The sequence below is a fragment of the Saccopteryx bilineata genome, chromosome 10 (genome assembly GCF_036850765.1).
Source record: "Saccopteryx bilineata isolate mSacBil1 chromosome 10, mSacBil1_pri_phased_curated, whole genome shotgun sequence".
NCBI lineage: Eukaryota > Metazoa > Chordata > Mammalia > Chiroptera > Emballonuridae > Saccopteryx > Saccopteryx bilineata.
Window position 1 is genome coordinate 62,404,530 of NC_089499.1, and position 19,631 is coordinate 62,424,160.

General features: G+C 38.0%; 1 protein-coding gene across 1 annotated transcript in view; it reads right to left on the minus strand.

Moving 5' to 3' along the window:
• The window catches only part of DNAH12 (dynein axonemal heavy chain 12), a 376,621-nt gene that overhangs the window by 121,630 nt on the left and 235,360 nt on the right, over positions 1-19,631 (minus strand). Inside the window, exons 44-47 of the mRNA XM_066245398.1 lie at positions 11,419-11,580; positions 7,842-8,036; positions 1,633-1,766; positions 165-327 (exon numbers count right to left, since the gene is read on the minus strand). Coding sequence (XP_066101495.1) covers positions 165-327; positions 1,633-1,766; positions 7,842-8,036; positions 11,419-11,580 — 654 coding nt within the window. The remainder of the gene's footprint in view (positions 1-164; positions 328-1,632; positions 1,767-7,841; positions 8,037-11,418; positions 11,581-19,631) is intronic.

The following is a 19,631-nucleotide window of genomic DNA, read 5'->3' on the forward strand; positions in this document are numbered from 1 at the left end:
TGGATCCTGGTGGGGTGCATGTGGGAGTCTGTCTGACTGTCTCTCCCCGTTTCCAGCTTCAGTGCCTGGCAAATTATATATCGTCAATAAATTGTAGCTCTTGTTGTTTTTATTTTTACATTTCCTATTATATATTACCATTTTGAGCAACTCATCAAATTTACCTGAGACTCAGCAAAAGCTAGTTTGTCAAGTCCATTCACGTATTGTTGTTTTGCTTTCATAATAGCTTCTCGCCTTGTAGTCAAAAGCTGTTGAAATGAGGCAATGAGTTCAAGATAAGAAGTAGCAGTAACATAGTTATGGCGTCCTAACTCATGCAAGAACCTAAAAGAGAGGCAGAAAACATATTTTAGTATAAGTAATAGGCTTCACAAAGTAAGAGGTAAATTCAACATAGCATCAACAACAAGCATCTAAGAATAAAGGTTAATTTTAATTAGAGGCTGCTGAGTACTTGAACTCCATAGAGTTTAAGAATTCTACATATAGGCACATCCAATTTCTTGTCTGCAAAAATATCAAATAGCAATGATATATTTAAGAAGCACATATCAACAAAGATGTGTATCAAAGGTGAACTATAGTAAGAAAGATATAGGCCTTTTACATGTTTGATAAACCAGGAAGATTTAACCCTGAAGGGACTCAAGATATTGTGTAAGCTAGGCAAGTATAGTAGGAAAGAGGACTGCAGATAGGATAGTAAGAATGAGTCACCATTCCTTACACAAGTGTGTCACATGTCAGCTGAGTAGGGTATGGCCAGAAGTATGAGAAATGGAAGCTATGGAAGCAATGATGTTTCATGGCAAGTATGTAGGCTAGAACCCACTTCTTGGTGCAACCGTCCAAGCCAGCCATACTAGTTGGCTGTATGACTCTAGCTATGGATAGGCAATATACTGTATTATGTAGATATGAGCCCTTGGGCTTATGCATCTTTGCCATGAAGATCTCAGAGATTAACAAAGGTAATAGAGATATGTTTGAAGTATCCACAGCCCACCAACCAGCTCCCCTTATCTGAGAACTTCTTTCTACCCATTGCTCCAGCAGCAATGTTTGTTCTATGAAACTTGCCACCCTGACCATAGCTGATCAGGGTTGGACACTGGACACAAACAAGGTTAATCACATTTTGGAACAAATTTGAAACAGGGAGTTGGAAACAGCCAGTCTCTGCCTATAGCTGTTGGAATTGTATGGAATTACAAAAAGTAAACTTAAAAATCAAGAAGCAGCCAGTTTCCTCCACATGTACTGGGAAGTAGAAAATTCCATCTGCAAAGAGAAAGAAGAAAATAGATGCCCAGACAGAAAGAGGAATAAGAAACAGAGGAAAGGTGTTTCTGGTTTTAGAATGGCTTTCTAACTCCTGCTTCCAGTCACTTCTGAGATCCAGCTGTATTCTTTCCCTCAAGCTTTGTGAGACATCTCTGTATCTTTATAATAAATTCCTGCTTTTTATTAAAGCTAGATCAAGTAGCTTTCTATTACTTGCAAGCTGATGGTCTTAACTAATTAAATGATCAGAGAGATCTTGAAAACATAGAAACCCTATTAAAATTTTGGGCTTTCACAGAAAAATGCTTGGAAATATAAGACATTATTGTAATTAAAAATATTAACCTTTCTGAAAGATCCATAATAGAAGTGTGAAAGTGTTTGCAGATTGGAACTATTTCTTGTCGTTCAACCTCAGTAAGTTCCAGTGTTTCCAAGAATTTTACAGCTACCAGCTCAAGGGCATCTTCGGGCCATGGCTAAAAATAAGAAAAAGAAAAACTTATGAAATTTAAGGTAAATATTCCTACTTCTACTATGTAAGTTAAGTGTCTTCTATATAAGAAGAATTTGGAGTTGAGAAATTAAGCCTTAATGGAGAAAACAGAATAAGGGGGATTGAGGTCACAAGTAAATCTATGAAAGATCTAATACATATATGTTCACATGCCCAAATTGAAGCTAATACAATATAAAGAAAAGGTCAATGATATTTTTCATTCATTTTAAGGTATATTTTACTGCTTTCTTTACTCTTCTACTTGGATGTACAGGCATCCCAAATTTAGTGTGACAGTGGCAGAGGTTGCTAGTTGCCCATCTAATATCTATTAGCCCTTTTCCCTAAGGACTCCAATTATATTCCAGGTGTTAATATGCCCAGCCACAAAAGTACATTTCCTAGACTCCCTTGCAATTCAGAGTGGTGCAGATATATATGCAGTTGTTGGGTAAAGATTTCGGAAAAGGCTCTTCAGAGGGTTACCTCAAGGTGGTATGTATTTTTTTTTGCTTTTCCATTATTCTAATTCTTGCCTTGAACACAAGATGTGACAGTTGGAGCTCCAACAGCCAACTTAGACCATAAGATGACTTTGAGGATGGAACCACATGCTAAGGATAGTAAAGCAGAAAGAACTTGGGATTCTGATGACCTTAAGCCACAAAGGCCTGGTCAGTTTATCTTTAGAATTTGTTCTATAACAGAGGGAAAAACCCTATGCATTGAGTTTGGGATTCTGCCACAAGCAGCCCATCACAAATTCTGATCTGTTGCAACATCCAAAGCTGAACTTTCGATTTTCTTCCCCACAAATTTGCTGTTTCTTCTCCAGTCTTTCCTGTCTGTTTTTCCTGGAATATGCCAAGCATGCTCCTACCTCTGGGCCTTTGAACATCTGTTTACTCTGACTACAACCCTCCTTACCTAGGACTCCCCGTGGTTTCACATCTTTGTTCAAATGCCAACTTATTGGCAAGGTCTTCCCAGAGCACTCTTCCTAAAACTGCATTTCTCCCTTCATTATACCTCCCCTTATCCTGAGGGTTTTTTTTTAGCACTTAGAAATATCTGATACATATTTATTTATTTATTTATTTGCTTATTTTCTGTCCCCCCACCACTAAAATATAAAGTCCATGGAAATGAGGACTTTGTTTTCTTCACCACTGTTCTATTTAATACCTAAAATAGAACTTGTCAATAAATATTTAAAATATTTATTTGATGAAATAATTTATGTTAAATGAGTAATTAAACTTCACTTGTTTATTAAAATATTTTATAAATTTCCTTTCAACAAGATGCTTGTAATTTTTTCCTTGTAAGCAGACAATATGCATTTTAAGATAAATTTTTTCAGTGTCTGACCCTCTTCCCAGTAAAATTCAAATTTTTTTGATCAAACATTCCATTGGTAAAAATATTTTAAGCACACACTGCCAATGTATGCATATTTAATAATAGATTATACAGGCATTGGAAAAAGTAGGTTTATAGTTATGAGTATGCAAAACAGAATGTATTCTTACATATTTTTTCAACTGGAAACCTACTTTTGCCCACCCCTGTATTCATGTGTTATTATCGTACTAATATATATTTTAAACCTTAGTAGAGGCTTCTAAAGATTTATTTAAGATCGGTACATTTTTGTAAAAGGCCAGAATAAGTGTCATACGGCTTATACATCACAAAAATATTACAGAAGTTCATCTTTGTGTTCCAGGGGCTATGTTCTCAAATATCCTTAAATATCTTAAATATCTTAAATATCCTTAACATTAAATCATGAAGATTTAATGTTATCCATTGTGACAGAAACCAGTCTTACTGTGTCTTCAAACAAAGGGTATATATTATCACATATGAGAAGAAGTTCAGAAGTAGGGTATTTCCACAATTGCTTCATTTAGAAGTTCAACTATGTCATTTAGTATTCAGCTTTTTCTTTCTTTTCTTTAAAAAATTTTTAAAAATGTATTGATCTTATAGAGAGAGGAAGGAGAGAGAGACAGAAACATTGATCAGTTCTTGTATGTGCCCTGATGGGGGATTGGGCCAGCAACTTTTGCATATTGGGACGATGCTCTAATCAACCAAGCTATCCAGCCAGGGCACAGTTTTTTCTTTTTGTTCTATCATTCTCAGAGTTTGTCCCATCATGATGACAAGATGAATTTTGCAGCAGTTGACATTGCATTCTCTAGTCACCAGGCTGGGAGACAGAAAAGGCCCTTTCCTACCATGTAATACTTAGAGTAAAAACAAAAACAAACAAAAGTAAAACCCAAATAAACTTTTCCCTAAAACCAACTTTAACTCAGGACCCATTGGCAAGAAATGGGTCATGAATAGGCTCATGTATAAACCAATTAACAGTAATATTGAGAGTAATATAAACCAATATTGATTTCCAGCGGTTCTCAACCTGTGGGTCGCGACCCCGGCGGGGGTCGAATGACCAAAACACAGGGGTCGCCTAAAACCATCGGAAAATACATATTTATTATACAATACATTTTAAAATAAAATATGTATTTTCTGATGGCTTTAGGCGACCCCGATGACTTTAGGAGACCCCTGTGTTTTGGTCGTTCGACCCCCGCCGGGGTCGCGACCCACAGGTTGAGAACCACTGATTTAGACTAACCAGGAACCAATCTACATAAAGGGTGATTTCCCAAACAAAATCTAAATCCTGTCAGCAAGGATAAGGTGAGTAGAAAATAACTATTGATAGATAACCAAGAGTATCCCCCATACCATCATAAACTGATATTGTAAGGCATGAGGTACCCTGGGGATAAGATTTATCATTTAAACAGTTGATATAACTCCACATTCCAAATAGCCTTCTGAAATTTGTATTTACCAGCATCTTGTCAGACCTTATTAAGTAGTCAATGTTTTTGTCTCATGATGTGACTAACACAGAGCTCAAGCTAGTTTATGTCATTCTCTTACTGTCCACTTATAATTGCATTATATCTTCACTTTTCAGTTCACTGCAGGAATCCCCCAGGATACCATGCATATCATCTATGAAACATGGCCATACAAATTGAGCAAGAATATCAATGTTAATCCTTATAAAATATTTCATACAAAGTGAATATTCCCATATCCCTGTCCTTATTCTCTGAATTGTTTTGGTACCCCAGTTAAGTGTACACACTACTTTGGAGACTAGAGCTCCATCAAAGAAGTCAATGCCTTCCTGATTGTGTGACACACAGCGATTGGCACTCACCTCCTGAGTTTCACAGACCCAGGCCCTAAACAAGGCCATCAGTTTCTCTGACATAGGTTCTACATCCTTACTGCTTCACTGTAAAATCTTTATTCCACTCTGTCAACCACTTAATCTCCCTTTATCTATTTGCAACTCCCAGTTCCTTCATTTTTAAAATTCCCCAACAAGTAAGAATCACTTATAATAGAATAGAAAGTCTCATGGTTACAAAAAAAAGGTATCTAAAAGTAGAATTGCATTTATAAGATTTCACAGGCTCTGGCTAGTTGGTTCAGTGGTAGAGCATGGGCCCGGCATGTGAATGTCCTGGGTTTGATTACTGATCAGGGCATACAGGAGAAGCAATCATATGCTTTTTGATCCTTCTTCCCCTCCCTTTTTTCTCTCTCTTCCCCTCCTACAGCTGGATCCACTGGAGCAAGTTGGCACCCAGTGCTGAGAATGGTTCCATAGCCTCACCACAGGTGCTGAAATAGCTCAGTTGTCAAGCAATGGGTAGAGCATCACTCCCTAGTGGGCTTGCTCGGTGGACCCTGGTTGAGGAGCATGCAGGATTCTGTCTCTCCACCTCCCCGCTTCACACTTAAGAAAAATGAAAAACAGCCTCACCAAGCAGATAGAGCATTGGACTGGGACATGGAAGACCCAGGTTCAAAACCCCGAGGTCGCCTGCTTGAGTGCAGGCTCATCAGCTTGAGTGTGGGGTCGCTGGCTTGAGCGTGGGATTGTAGACATGACCCATGGTCGCTGGCTTGAAGCCCAAAGTAGCTGCCTTGAGCAAGGGGTCACTCACTCTGCTGTAGCCCTCCTGATCAATGCACATATGAGAAAGCAATCAACTAAGGAGACTAAGGAGCCACAACGAAGAATTGATGCTTCTCATCTCTACCTTCCTGCCTGTCTGTCCCTATTTGTCTGTCTGTCTGTCTGTCTCTCTCTCTCTCTCTGTCTCTGTCTCACACACACACACACACACACACACACACAAAGATTTCACAAAAGAAAAACTCATGGTTGGACAAGCTTTCTTTGGCTTTGCTTTTGTGCTACTTAATAGAAGCAGTGTTAAGATATGGTTTGCATACAGCAAAATTGTTTCACATAACTTTTATTATCATATATACACTAAAACATCCACTAGCTGAAACATATGTGCAGTCTTCAAACACGCAATGGACAAACAGACAAAAGAGAATAAAACAAATTAGTATCAGAAATTTGTTTTTAAAAGAAATTATCCGGGGTTAATCAACAGTCCACATTCTATTGGACATAAAACAATTAAATAGAAGGCATCATAAGCTACTGTTCTCAAAAGCATAAATACTTAATGGTCTTACACAGGCAGTGATAATTTGCTGTAAGATTAAGTGAGGTGGCAGCCTTCATCATTTGGAGCTGGCATGACCAAAATTGCCACCCAGTTGATCTTCCTGTTTCTTGTTTTGCCCCACTCCAAATCATTTACCATATAGCCTCCATTTTTTTTTTTAAATAAGAGGCAAGGAGATTCCCACATGTGCCCTGATCAGGATCCACCTGGCAACCCCCATCTGGGGCTGATGCTTACATCAACTGAACTATCTTTAGCACCCAGGGCCACACTCAAACCAACTGAGCCACTGGCTGCAGGAGGGGAAGACAGACAAAGGTGAGAAAGTAGGGAAGAGAAGCAGATGGCTGTTTTTCTTGTGTACCCTGACCAGGGATCAAACCTGGGATGTCTGCACGCTGGGCTGATGTTCTATCCACTAAGCCAACAGGCCAGCGTTGTTTTGTTTTTCTAAAATAAAGATTAGCTAAATATACATTAATCATCATGTAGCATCTTTGATATAAAACCAAATTCCTAGGCACATTCACAAATTCCTTTATAACCTGTCACCCACTCAAAGCTCCAACTTAATTCCTATTGTTCCATTGCCAGTCAGCTATATCAAACTACTTGTAGTTGTCTAAATGAGCCATTCCATCCACACTGTTTTACCTTTGTTCATATTATTCCCCATGTGATGGTTTATTTTATGTACCAACTTGACCATGGACCACAAGGTGCCCATGGTTAAACATTACTCTGGGTGTTTCTGTGAGGTGTGTTTTGGGATGAATTTATTTCTATTTAATTCAATTTAATTCAACAGAGTGAGTAAAGCAGATTGCCCTCCCTAATGTGAGTGGGCTTTTTTTCAATCGGTTGAAGGCCTGAAAAGAACAGAAGGCAGACCCTCCCTGAACTGTCTTCAATCTGGGACATTAGTTTCTTTTTCCTGCCTTTAGACTTGAACTGAAACATCAGTTCTTTCTGGTCTCAAGCCTGTTGGCCTTCAGACTAGAACTATAGGTGCCCTGGGTCTCCAGCTTGCCAACTGCAGGTCTTGGAACTTGTCAGTCTCCAAAATAAGAATTGTAGAACTTATAATACACATACACATACATATGTGCATGTGTGTATATACATAATTCATCCTATTGGTTCCTAAGATACCCCTTCTTTAGTCAATTAACTCATTTTCATATGTCAGAGATTCACGGTCTTAACTAAATCTTTTGCACACCAAGATTATAGCCCTTTTATATAATTGTTATGCTCATTTGCTGATTGCCTTTTCTGTCTTCCAGTCTAGAGTATGAGCTCTTTGTGGGGATCATTAGTCTTACCTGTTCCTGGTGCCAACCACTATGCCTGTCATGAGAGTAAGTGATCAAGAAACATTTGCTGACTGTATATTAATGAAGCTTCAGTAAGATTTCAGTAAAATTCTAAAAGATTTAATTGCTCCTCACTAAAAAATTACAAACCTGAAACCAGTCAATGGTACAGCAATTGATGAGGGATGGAAACTGTCTCAAGCGATTTCGAAAAGCATTTCCAATGGGGCTAAAGGCCACTACAATGTGAAGGTTGTCTTTGCAGCGATTCACAAAGAAAGCAAACAGGGCTAAAGGACTAAGTTCATCATGTTTATTGCCAGCCTGAGCTACAGGACGAACACCCTAGGGACATCAGAAAATAAAAATATGATAAATACAAACATAAGCTGATAATGAGATTAGTAGACTTTAGAATATTAAGATTTTTTATTATCCTCTTGTAAATATTTAAAAATTTTTGTTTTCATATCAGTAGAATAGCTTTAATATAGTTTGTACTTAGAAGACTTCTCCCAACTCCATAATGTTATAATTTAAAAACAAGTATCTGCCAAGAATTTAATTTATAAAGATATGTACAAAAAGTTCACCAAAATATATTCAACATTGCTGCTTTTAAGAGGAAAAATCTAAAGCATCTAGTTTAAAACATTACAAAACATCTATATATTGTAATTTCATACAACTGTTATAAATAATAAGGTGCATCAATATCAGTGCCATGGCAAGATCAGCAAGATAAAATAAGTGAAAAAAATTGTGCAACAGTATATATATATATATATATATATATATATATATATATCTCACAAAAATTAGGGGATGATGAAATATCCCTCAATTTTTGTGAGTAGTATAATATGATCCTCTTTGCTAAATTAAAAAATATATCAGGTATATAAGTACATACACACCTTGTCATGGAAGCAATCTCAAAAAACTATTAGTAGTAGTTACTTTTGGTGAGATGGACTTAAGGGATAGTATGAGAAAGAGTTTCAATTTTTTTTTTGACAGAGACAGAGAGAGAGTCAGAGAGAGGGACAGATAGGGACAGACAGATAGGAAGGGAGAGAGATGTGAAGCATCAACTCATATCTGAGGCACCCTAGTTGTTCATTGATTGCTTTCTCATATGTGCCTTGATGGGGGGGAGGGAGCTCCAGCAGAGTGAGTGACCCCTTGCTCAAGCAAGTGACCCTGGGCTCAAGCCAGCGACTTGGGCTTCAAGCCAGCAACCATGGGGTCATGCTTATGATCCCATGCTCAAGCCAGCAACCCTGTGCTCAAGCTGGTGAGCGCACGCTCAAACAGGATGAGCTTGTGCTCAAGCCAGTGTCCTCAGGGTTTCAAACTTGGGTCCTCCATGTCCCAGTCCGATGCTCTATCCACTGCACCACTGCCTGGTTAGGCGAGGCTTTCATTTTTTATTTTGGACATCTTTCTTGGTTTATTTCATTTCTTTTTCACTTTGGACAGTCTTATGTTGTTTGAATTCTCTAACTTTATACTTATAATGTTTGCACTTAAAAAATGTAAATAAGGTTCTCTAATAATGAGCTTATGGGTCACTTTAAATTTTCTTTCTTTGTATATTTTTAAATGAGAAAGGCATTTTATGTGAGGTTAGACATAATGGCTCCAGAACCAAACTTCTTGAATTCAAATCCCAGTTTGCAGTTTATTATTTATTTGATCTGGGAGAAGGTTATTTCACCTCTCTGTGACTTAGTTTCCTCATCTTTAAAATGGGGAAAAGAGTACCTACAGCAGAGAGTTGTTGAGGGATCAAATGAGTGATGGCACATGAACATTTAGAATAATTTTTGCCATTTAGATAATTGTTAGCTTTTATTTTATATCCTACATTTCTCCTTGTTCAGAGCCCTAAAGGTTCCATAGTCAATAAAGTGTCTTATAACTAGATTTTAAAAGTTTTATATAGGGGTGGTCACAATGATCATATAATTTCTATTGTTACTATAATGAATTTATTTCTAAAACAATTACCTACTATAGATATGTTCTGCTTTCTGTGATAGCTATATCCATGGAAAACTGTAAATCAATGTAGTATATGCATTCTGATGGTAATTCTCAAATTATGATTACTATGATCAGTGTCAGTTCAGAAAATTATGTTCAGGTGGTCTACCTGCACTAAATGTGGCAAATAAGAAGTCACTGCTACATAGAAAAAAACATTGCAATAACAATTCTGTAAGGAGTGCAAATGACAGTGGAAAGAGTTGTCAGGAAATGTAGGTCTCAGGCTGGAACTCTGATGAAGTCAGATAGATGTGCTGAGTGTTTAAGAGGTGTCTTTAGGCAGTGCCAGAGCCAAGGTATAGAGGTCAGTTATCAGGAATAAGGTTTAGAGTAAAATCTTTGTCAGAGGAATGACATAAACAAAGTCCAAGACATGGATTTCAAAGTGGAATGCACAGGATGATGTACATTATGAAAAGAAAATAACAGAACTTCTCCCACATTACTTTTATATTTAAAAAATTGGTATAAAGCAAGCAGAAATAGGGATGCATTTCAGTATCCTTGAGTTCTGTCCATGACTATTTCCTTGTGGTCAAATGGATATGGTGTTCTTAGGCTTGGGTGGAACATGAAGAAAAGAAGTTCTTAAAGTCACTGTTGGATCATGCCATAACAGCAGTGAAGCGAGTTTGTAGCAAAGTGGCAAGAAGAAAAGGTAAACAGTAGCTAAAACAAGCAGGAAGGCCTAGCAAAGCTTAGGTGACTATTTCTTGAATGGGAGTATGGGAGATGAGTTTATCCCATGAATTAAGAGAATCAACATTCTTCAACAGCCTTGGCCACATCCTTGACAAAATCCAGCCTAGATAAAAGTAGAGATCTCGGGATCTTTGTTTCTTTTCTCCTTCCCCACCCAAGCTACAGACTGATAATACTATTTACTGAGTGTTTTATAAAGTGTCTGATGCTCCATAAGTGCTTTATTTCATTTGCTCCTCAGATTAACAACAACTCTATGCAGGAAGAAATATAATGTATATAATAGTTCCATTCCACGCAAGAGAAAAACAGGGTGCTTGATCTATTGTACTTGGGTAAATCCACTTTATTCCAAGTGTTATCACTGAAGGCTGGAATGAAGGATCCAGGTGTGATTAATATATTCTGTGGGTAAAAGTAGTTGTGGTAATGAGAAGGGAAAATTACTAGCAGAGATTATGGGGGAAGATCTTAGAAATGGTGATTGAAGGTCAGGACATCTGAAGTAGTGGGTGATTGACAATTGTAATTTTTGTCAATTTGGTCACAAAGCATGACACTTGGATATGTCAGAATTGTTAAGACAAGTAATTTTATTAAGAGTTTTGAAAAATTTTAACCAGTGGTAAACCATAAAAACCAATCAAGTAATGTTTTAAAACCATGTATTCTCATATGACTGTAACCATAAGACATGATTTTAAAATTGTGATCATAAAACATGCTAAATAAGATAAAGCTAATGAAACAAACTGCTATCATAATGAAAAATGGAATTATAAAATAAAATTGTCTCATAATTATAGTAGAAGTGATTTAAAATTCACCAAAAAGATGTATTAAGATAATAAACTTTAAATTTTTAATTACAAAATTCTTTGCACAAGCTATATTTATCCTGAAGAGAAGAATAAAGTTTCAAGATAACAACATTTCTGTGCTGGAAGGCACTCACTCCCTAAAAAGCATTTACCTCCATCACTTCTTGTTTTTCATCTGTTGCAAAAATGTTAGGTACTTCTCCCGTATTAAGCACACTGTCAATATCTTCTAGAAAAGCTTCCTCTTTAATCTGAGTGTCCGTGATTAGAAAGACTGTTTTCTGGCCCTTCATGCCCACATTCCTTAATAGAACCTTAAAATAAAAATATACTTATAAGCAGATTATATTAGACCTTTGTTGTTTTTGCTTTCCCTTTCTTTCTCCTCCTATTGATAATGATTTCTGAATTTTAGAGTAGTACTTCTCCCCACTTCCATGGGGCTGTCAATCAGGGCCTTCATTTTGCCTGTTCCTGGGTAGGAGACACCCAACTTATCAGTTTCCAAAGCTCCTACACATAGTCATTGATTCAGAGGAGTACATATGGTTTACTAAGTGTGCCCAATCATTGTCTTATTTTAGGGATAAAGAGGCACTTGAAAACAGAAAAAATCTGTTGCTCTCTTCTTCTTTCCTTTTTTTAAAATTGATTTTAGAGAGAGAGGAGGGGAGGGAGAGAAAGAAACATCAATTTGTTGTTCCACTTATCTATGCACCCTCTGGTTGACTCCAGTTTGTTCCCCAACCGAGGAATTAAACCTGCAATTCTGGTGCATGTGGCCAGTGTTCCAGCCAACTGAGCCACCCAGCCATGGCTCGCTGTCATTCTGAGATGAGGATTATAAAAATCAGTAATTTAGAATTAGTAAGGGCCAACTGTGTGGTCACATGAAATGAGTCTGCTAGAGACAGAAGCCAAATGGAAGCGAGCATGTGACAGAAAAAGTAATTACTGAGGACTTAACTTGACCCCAAATTCAGCCATGTTAAAACCCTATCTATCTTTGAACTATTGTGACATGTAAGACAATAACTCTGTCTTTTGCTTGAGTTTTTTGTTTTGTTTTGTCAATTGCAACCAAAGATTCCCAACCAATATAAAGATAAGAACTCAGTGGTTATGCTGGAGTTAACTTATTTCAGGTGGTAGAATTAACTGTTAAAATTTCAAGAACTTGTAACTAGATTGTTAAACTCAACCAGCATTAAAAATTAAATTATATAAACCTATAATTAAATTAATTATATTAAAAACAAAGGTAACAAATACACTCCTATTTTATTATGTTTACTATTATCTATACCAGTGATGGACAATCTTTTGAGCTTGGTGTGTCAAAATTTGCCAAAAAACCGAGCATAACACTGGTGATGTGTCACTTCAAGAAAAAAACCATAATTTCACAATATTTATAGTTTAAATAACAAAAATGTATAATTGTAATATATAACTGTATTTAATAAACCAAAAACTAATTATTTAACTTACCTGCTTAGTGACTTCTTTGTTCATCTGTCAGTCAGTTTCTTTTGTTGGTCTTGATATTATTTAACTTTTGTGGGTTGCCATGAACTAAGATAAATGAGGGGGAGGGGGAATTCTTTAACCTGCCTATTAGTGACTTTTTTGTTGCTGAATTTCATTGGCTAAATCTTCAATTGAATGTTGGTATTTTGTACACTTCAAGCCCAATCAAGTGCTACTAACTTCATCTGTCAATCTGTTTCTTTTGTTGGTTTTGATATTATTTAACGCTGAGAATAAGGTCTCACAAAAGTACGTAGAGAGAAAAATTGTGAGTAAAGCCATTGCTATATTTTTCAGGGTGCTAAAAGTGTCTGGTAATTGGTTCCAGACACTCCAAATTTCCTGTTCATAGTGGCATTCCTCTTGATTCTCCAAGCGGCACCTTTCCACATTCTCAAGCTTTGACTTCAAGTCGACAAACACCTGAGCCCAGATGCTGTCTTGAAATTCTGCAAGTTGCATCTTATGTAAATTAAGGTGGCTGCTGCTATTTCTAATGGCAGAAAATGGCACCCATAGCACAGGCCCTGACCTCTCCCAGCCTCCCCCTCACTTATCTCAGTAATGATGGTCAATTAGAAATCCACGACACCCCAGAACAGTTGATTGGATGATGGTGGCTGTGGTTATGTGGTTGCTGGTAATGGCAATCACAGGGCCCCCAGAGATGCGTCCCTGTGGCATTCCACTGCACCCTGCTCCACCAGCCAGAAGTGAGGTCAAAGATCCCATAACAGCCTAACCAGAAGTCCCAGAACTAGACGCTCTGTGCTGGAGTTCTGTTGTTTTGGCCTACAGACCTCCAGCAGTGTCTACACTAGAGCAAATGTTTTATCCTTGGCTACTGCACCTGGCCGTGCAGGAGCCGAGAATGAAACGTCCTTCTCGGCATGTGGCCCCATACTTCTCTGGTGTGCGGCCACATGCGGTCACGTGTCACTGAAAATGGCTATGCCTGTCAGTGCTGACACATGTGTCATAGGTTCGCCATCACAGATCTATACTATGGAAGTTATTTAAATTGACTATTTATACGGTAAAAAAAACATGCGAGGTGTTCAAACACATAACTCTTTACAACTCTGTTTTCAATGACATCATGTTGATAGCATTAATCATCCATGGTAGGAGTTTATATATCACAGAAATTTGCAAATGCTACAAATAAGAGGTTCCCCTTGACCTCCTAGAGAGTTTGATTATTAAACATTTGTCAGCATACCAGTGGATATAGGTAAAGTGAAAACAGTATCACTACTTCTGCAAATGATTTTTAAGGTAAGTTTTTTATTTAAAAATCATATATCTTAGCCTGACCAGGCAGTGGTGCAATGGATAGAGTATGGAACTGGGATGCAGGAGGACCCAAGTTCCAGACCCCGAGGTCACAGCTTGAGCATGGGTCATCTGGTTTGAGCACAGCTCACCAGCTTGAACCCAAGGTCACTCTGGCTTGAGCAAGAGGTCACTGGGTCTGCTGTAACACCCCAGTCAAGGCACATACGAGAAAGCAATCAATGAACAACTAAGGTGCCACAATAAAGAATTAATGCTTCTCATCTCTCTCTCTTCCTGTCTGTCTGTCCCTCTCTCTGACTCTCTGTCACAAAAACAAAAACATATACAGTGTGTCCCTAAAGTCATGGTGCACTTTTGACCGGTCACAGGAAAGCAACAAAAGAGGATAGAAATGTGAAATCTGCACCAAATAAAAGGAAAACTCTCCCAGTTTCATACCTATTCAGTGCAGTTCGATGTGGGCTCATGCATAGATTTTTTAGGGCTCCTTAGGTAGCTATCCCATATAACCTCTACAGACTCATCACTGACTGATGGCCTACCAGAACGGGGTTTCTCCACCAAACTGCCAGTTTCCTTCAACTGCTTATCCCACTGAATAATGTTATTCCTATGTGGTGGCGCTTCATTATAAACGCTCTGATATTCACGTTGCACTTCGGTCATGGATTCAAATTTAGCGAGCCACAGAACACACTGAACTTTCCTCTGTACCATCCACATCTCGACTGGCATGGCCGTGGGCTGCTCTGCCGTATACATGGTGTTACATCATCATCTGCACATGAGCACATGCTGCCACATCATGCTACAGAAACTGGGAGGGTGTTCCTTTTATTTGGTGCAGATTTCACATTTCTATCATCTTTTGTTGCTTTCCTGTGACTGGTCAAAAGTGCACCATGACTTTACGGACACACTGTATTTTAAATAAATTTTATCATTTAAGTAACTGCTGGATTTTAACATTATACAAACTTTGCCTTTTTTCACTAAACCCATCTTCCAATATGCAGGCCATTGAGATTTTAGATATAACAAGTATAATTATATTTAAAAGTCATATTTAAATACACAATGTGTGAAACTTTTTACAAATAAAAAATGAGTTAAAATTTCCAAAATACTAATTATAGGGCAGGGATATTACAAGGAGTTTTACATACATAGTATAATTTAATCACAATCACCTATGAAATACATGGTATTATCCAAATACCCGAAATAAAGAAACTAGAAAGTAACATTAGCAAGATGACAGACTTGGAAGTTCCAGGCCCCCTTTCTCGCATGTAGACACCAAATTAGCAATCTACAGAACAAAATACCTTTGTGAGTACTGTAGAAACTAATTAAGAGGATGTAGCACCCCCAGGAGTACATAAAAAAGAGAAGGGAGAATACAAGGAGGGTAAGAGAAATTTACTGCATTTTTCTCACCTTAGCCCTTCCCCATATCCAGCATATAATAACACAATCAGGAGCATACCATCATTCCTGGCTCCTCCCTCAGGATAGAAGAAAAGGAACTTGCGTCCAGTATTCTGGTTTTTCTGGGGGGCTGCCTGAGGCACTGATTTCTGTCTTGCCTGACTCAGAATAGTGATAGGAACAGGGCCTATTTTAGAAATGAGGTTGAAGGCCACTGAAAACAGAAGCAAGCACCCCAGCATAATGGAGCAGCAGACTCTGAAGTTCCACAAAAAAGTGGACAGGGGGAGAAAAAGATTAAGGGCAGAAAAAAATAATAGACACCAAAACCGAAAGCTCATGAGAAGAAAAAGGAAATTAATATAGACCAAAGCATCTGTATATACTACAAAAAAGCTCATGCTTGACCCTAAAGATGCTTGTTGTAAAGCCAGTATCCATGGCCACCATCACAGCAGCCTGGCCCATGCAGGTTCTCATTGGATTCGGACAGATGGTAATGAAACAACGGAGCCAAAAACTGGTGGGCCATCATCTTCAATCCTAGCTTGCACCTGGTGGGCAAGTAAAAACACACACTGGGCTCCAAAACCCACTCATTCAGTGCTCACAAAGCTACTGACTTATACGAGTTTCCTAGAATCAAACGTTTCTAGCTCACCAGACTTATTCACCTCTGTTCCCCATCTCCTTCTCCCTCCACAAACTCTACACAAACTGGCTTCTCCTTCAGCACTCCACCATCTTGGCTGCTTCTCCTGGCCTCTTCCACGTGGCCTGTCTCTGCTCTCCTCTCTAATGCTAATCTCAGGAACTGAGAGAGAGCAAGTTCCCGGTCTGCCCCACTTTATAGTGTAGAAATCAAAACCTTTAATCCAATATACAAATAAGGAAGTCTCTGATACAAAGTCACTTATCTGAGGCATAATGGGATTCCTGATGAGAGTGCACCACCCCACATCAAAAGGGGTGGGAAAGGGTTAGTCCTAAAACCAAGCCCCAGGCTACAAGGATCCTAGCTGCCCACAGACTGCCCCCAACACATATCAATATCACCTGGGCGACAGGCTTCCATGTGGGCAGTGCCATCTTTAACAAAGTGAGCATAATATATTTTATCTTCCCAACACTTGCCAAAAAAGTTCTGAGGAATCACAAAACTTCTAGTCATGTTGGGTGGTGTTTCCCCTCTACATAGAGCCAGTCTGTAAAAACTGGGAGAGTTTGCAGTTTATCAAGTGCTCAAAACTGAACAAAGGATCACAAAGCATACAAAAAAACAGGGAAACATTACCCAATCAAAGGACCAAAATAAAATTTCAGAAGCTAACCCTAAAGATACTGATCTAGGAACCCTCTGACAATAAATTTAAAATGACTGTTTTAAGATGTTCAATAAGCTAAAAGAGAATACAAATATACATGTAAAGGAAATTAGAAAAACAATGCATAAACAAAATAGGAATATTAATAGATATAGAAACTATAAAAAATAACTAAAAAGAAATTCTGAAACTGAAAAATACAATAACTGAACTTGATAGGTTCAGCTGCTTCCTGTGTAAAGGCCAATAGAGTCAAGAGGCAAGTACTGGTACAAGGAAAGATCATTTATTCAAGAGCCAGCAGCTTGAGAAGATGGGGGAATCTCATCATGAAGACCATTTTAACATCTCAGTGTAGGCAGGGGTTTTCATGAATGGGGAAGAGGAAAGCAGAACAAAGGACACGAAAGGAGGTTGTAGGCTCTCACTGAGGGTGCTATATGCAAGTCAACACAGTCTGCTCCAATAATCATCTTGGAGCTGGTCAAGCAATGGTCTGGTGAGCAGACCATTCATCATTCAAAGGTGAGCAGATTTCCTGGAGCTGGAGTGCCTGAAGGCTGGAGTCTGCTTCCTTTGAGGTGAGCCCCCAGAATCCTTTAAGCAAACAGGCTATCTATACATAGGTACATGTAAATTTAGTGGTCATCATTCACAGAAACAGTGGTAAAAGAATGGCTGGGTGAGTTACAAACTAAGAATTTCTCCAGAGGTATTCTACATCAGATTTGATCAGACAGAAGAAAGAGTCAATAAATATAAAGATAGGTCATTTGAAATCACTGAATCAGTGAAACAAAAAGAAAAATGAATGAAGAATAAACAGTCTAAGGGACAAATAGTATACCATCAAGTGGATCAATAGATGCATTACAGGTGTACCAGAAGGAATAGAGAGAAAGAGGCCAACTACTTATTTGAAGACATAATGGCCAGAACTTCTCAAATCTGAGGATATCCCCAGGTATAAGACACACCTTTTTTGGAAAAATCTGGAGTCTAAAAAGTGGGTGAGTCTTATACAATGGTTGTAGATTTTTTTGCTTGCATTTTCTGCTTTTTTGTGCTTGTTTTTGCACTCATTGTTGTAGTTTTTTTACTTCCATTTCCCACTTTTTCACACTTGTCTGTGCTCATTGTTTTGTACTTGTTACTGGTATATTGCAGTAGGTTATGTTTTGCTATGTTTTGCCCAGAAATGACTCAGAAAAAATTTTTATACAGTGCTGAATTCAAGTTAAAAGTGATCCAGTTTGCAAAAGTGAATGGAAATTGTGCTGCTGAATGTAAGTTTGGTCCTCCTCCAACTGAGAAATAAATGTGAGACTGGCTATGGAAAGAAGAAATGCTACTGAAAATGCCATGGCAGAAGAAGGCCATGGGAGGCAAGTCAGCAAAATGGACTGATTTAGAGAGGGAATTGAAGATATGGATTGAAGAGCAAAGGGCAACTGGAATTTCTGTGTCCATAAAGATGGTTCAGCATGAGGAAAGAAGAATTGCTGATGAAAAAGAAGTTACTGATTTCAAAGGAGGACATAACTGGAGCTTCAGGTTCATGAAACGGAATGGACTAAGCATGCGTACACACACCAGACTTGCCCAAAAGATGCCTGAAAGCTATGAGCAGAAGGTCCTTGAATTTCATTGTTTTGTCACTCAATGTCGGAAGACACATCAGTTTGAGTTTGGACAGACTGTAAATATGGATGAAGTCCTCCTTCAATTTGATGTCCCAAGTAACAGAACTGTTCATAAGAAGGGGGTGAAAACTGTAACTGTGAAGACAAGTGGACATAAAAAGAGCCATTACTGTATACAGTTGTTCTAGCTCGGTGTTTCCCAACGTGGGGCCCACGCCTCACAGGGGGGCAATTCGATAGTTAAGGGGGGCAATTTGAAAATGGACTCGACACGACTTTAACTCTTTCGCCCTGGGCCATTTAAATGCAATGCTAGATATCGGTGCCAAATTTAACAAAAAATGCAATTCTTAAATAATTGCGGTAAATAATTATTAAGTATAATTTCATTTGACGAGACCAAAATATCAACTGGGTGATTGGCGTCGTCAAGTCAACTTCGTCCTGGGTTCACCGTGGAGCATGCCGTCTGCCGCAGAGAAACCCGGACGTTTTAAAAACTCGCTAAACAACGCAGTTATTCTCACCTAATTGGCCCATCACAACTTCTGTAGTGTTTCACATCATTCAGTTGGTGTTAATTTGAAATGTCAGTCAAAACTGTTGTAAAAGCTCGTTGATTTAATAAATATACATATATATATTGTATAGATATAATTGGTAAGTATTTGATTTTATTTTTATCAATATTAAACTCTTTATTAAGTACTTCTTGCATCGGGGCTAGAAAGCAATAATATTTTATAAATATTATTGGGGCTACAATAGTGCATGCACGACAATTTTAATTTTAGAAGCATAACTTTCCAGAAAATTTTGTCAAGTGGAAAAAATATAGATACCTTTTGATTTGCGGTGGTAGTGTAGTAAATGTGTTATATACATTTAAACAAATATGAATTTTTAGTATCCGTTTACTCTATGTCACATTGAATATATTTTAACACATATTTTAATATTAGTTTTTAATTGATCTTATTTTTATTATAGCCCATAGTAAAATGAGTGGTGCAAGCAAAAAAAAAACTCGTCAATATTCGGAGGAATATTTAAAATTTGGGTTCATACCCGCTGTTCACGATGAGCGGATTCCTTTTTTGTCTTTTATGCCAGCAATACTTGACCAACGAATCAATG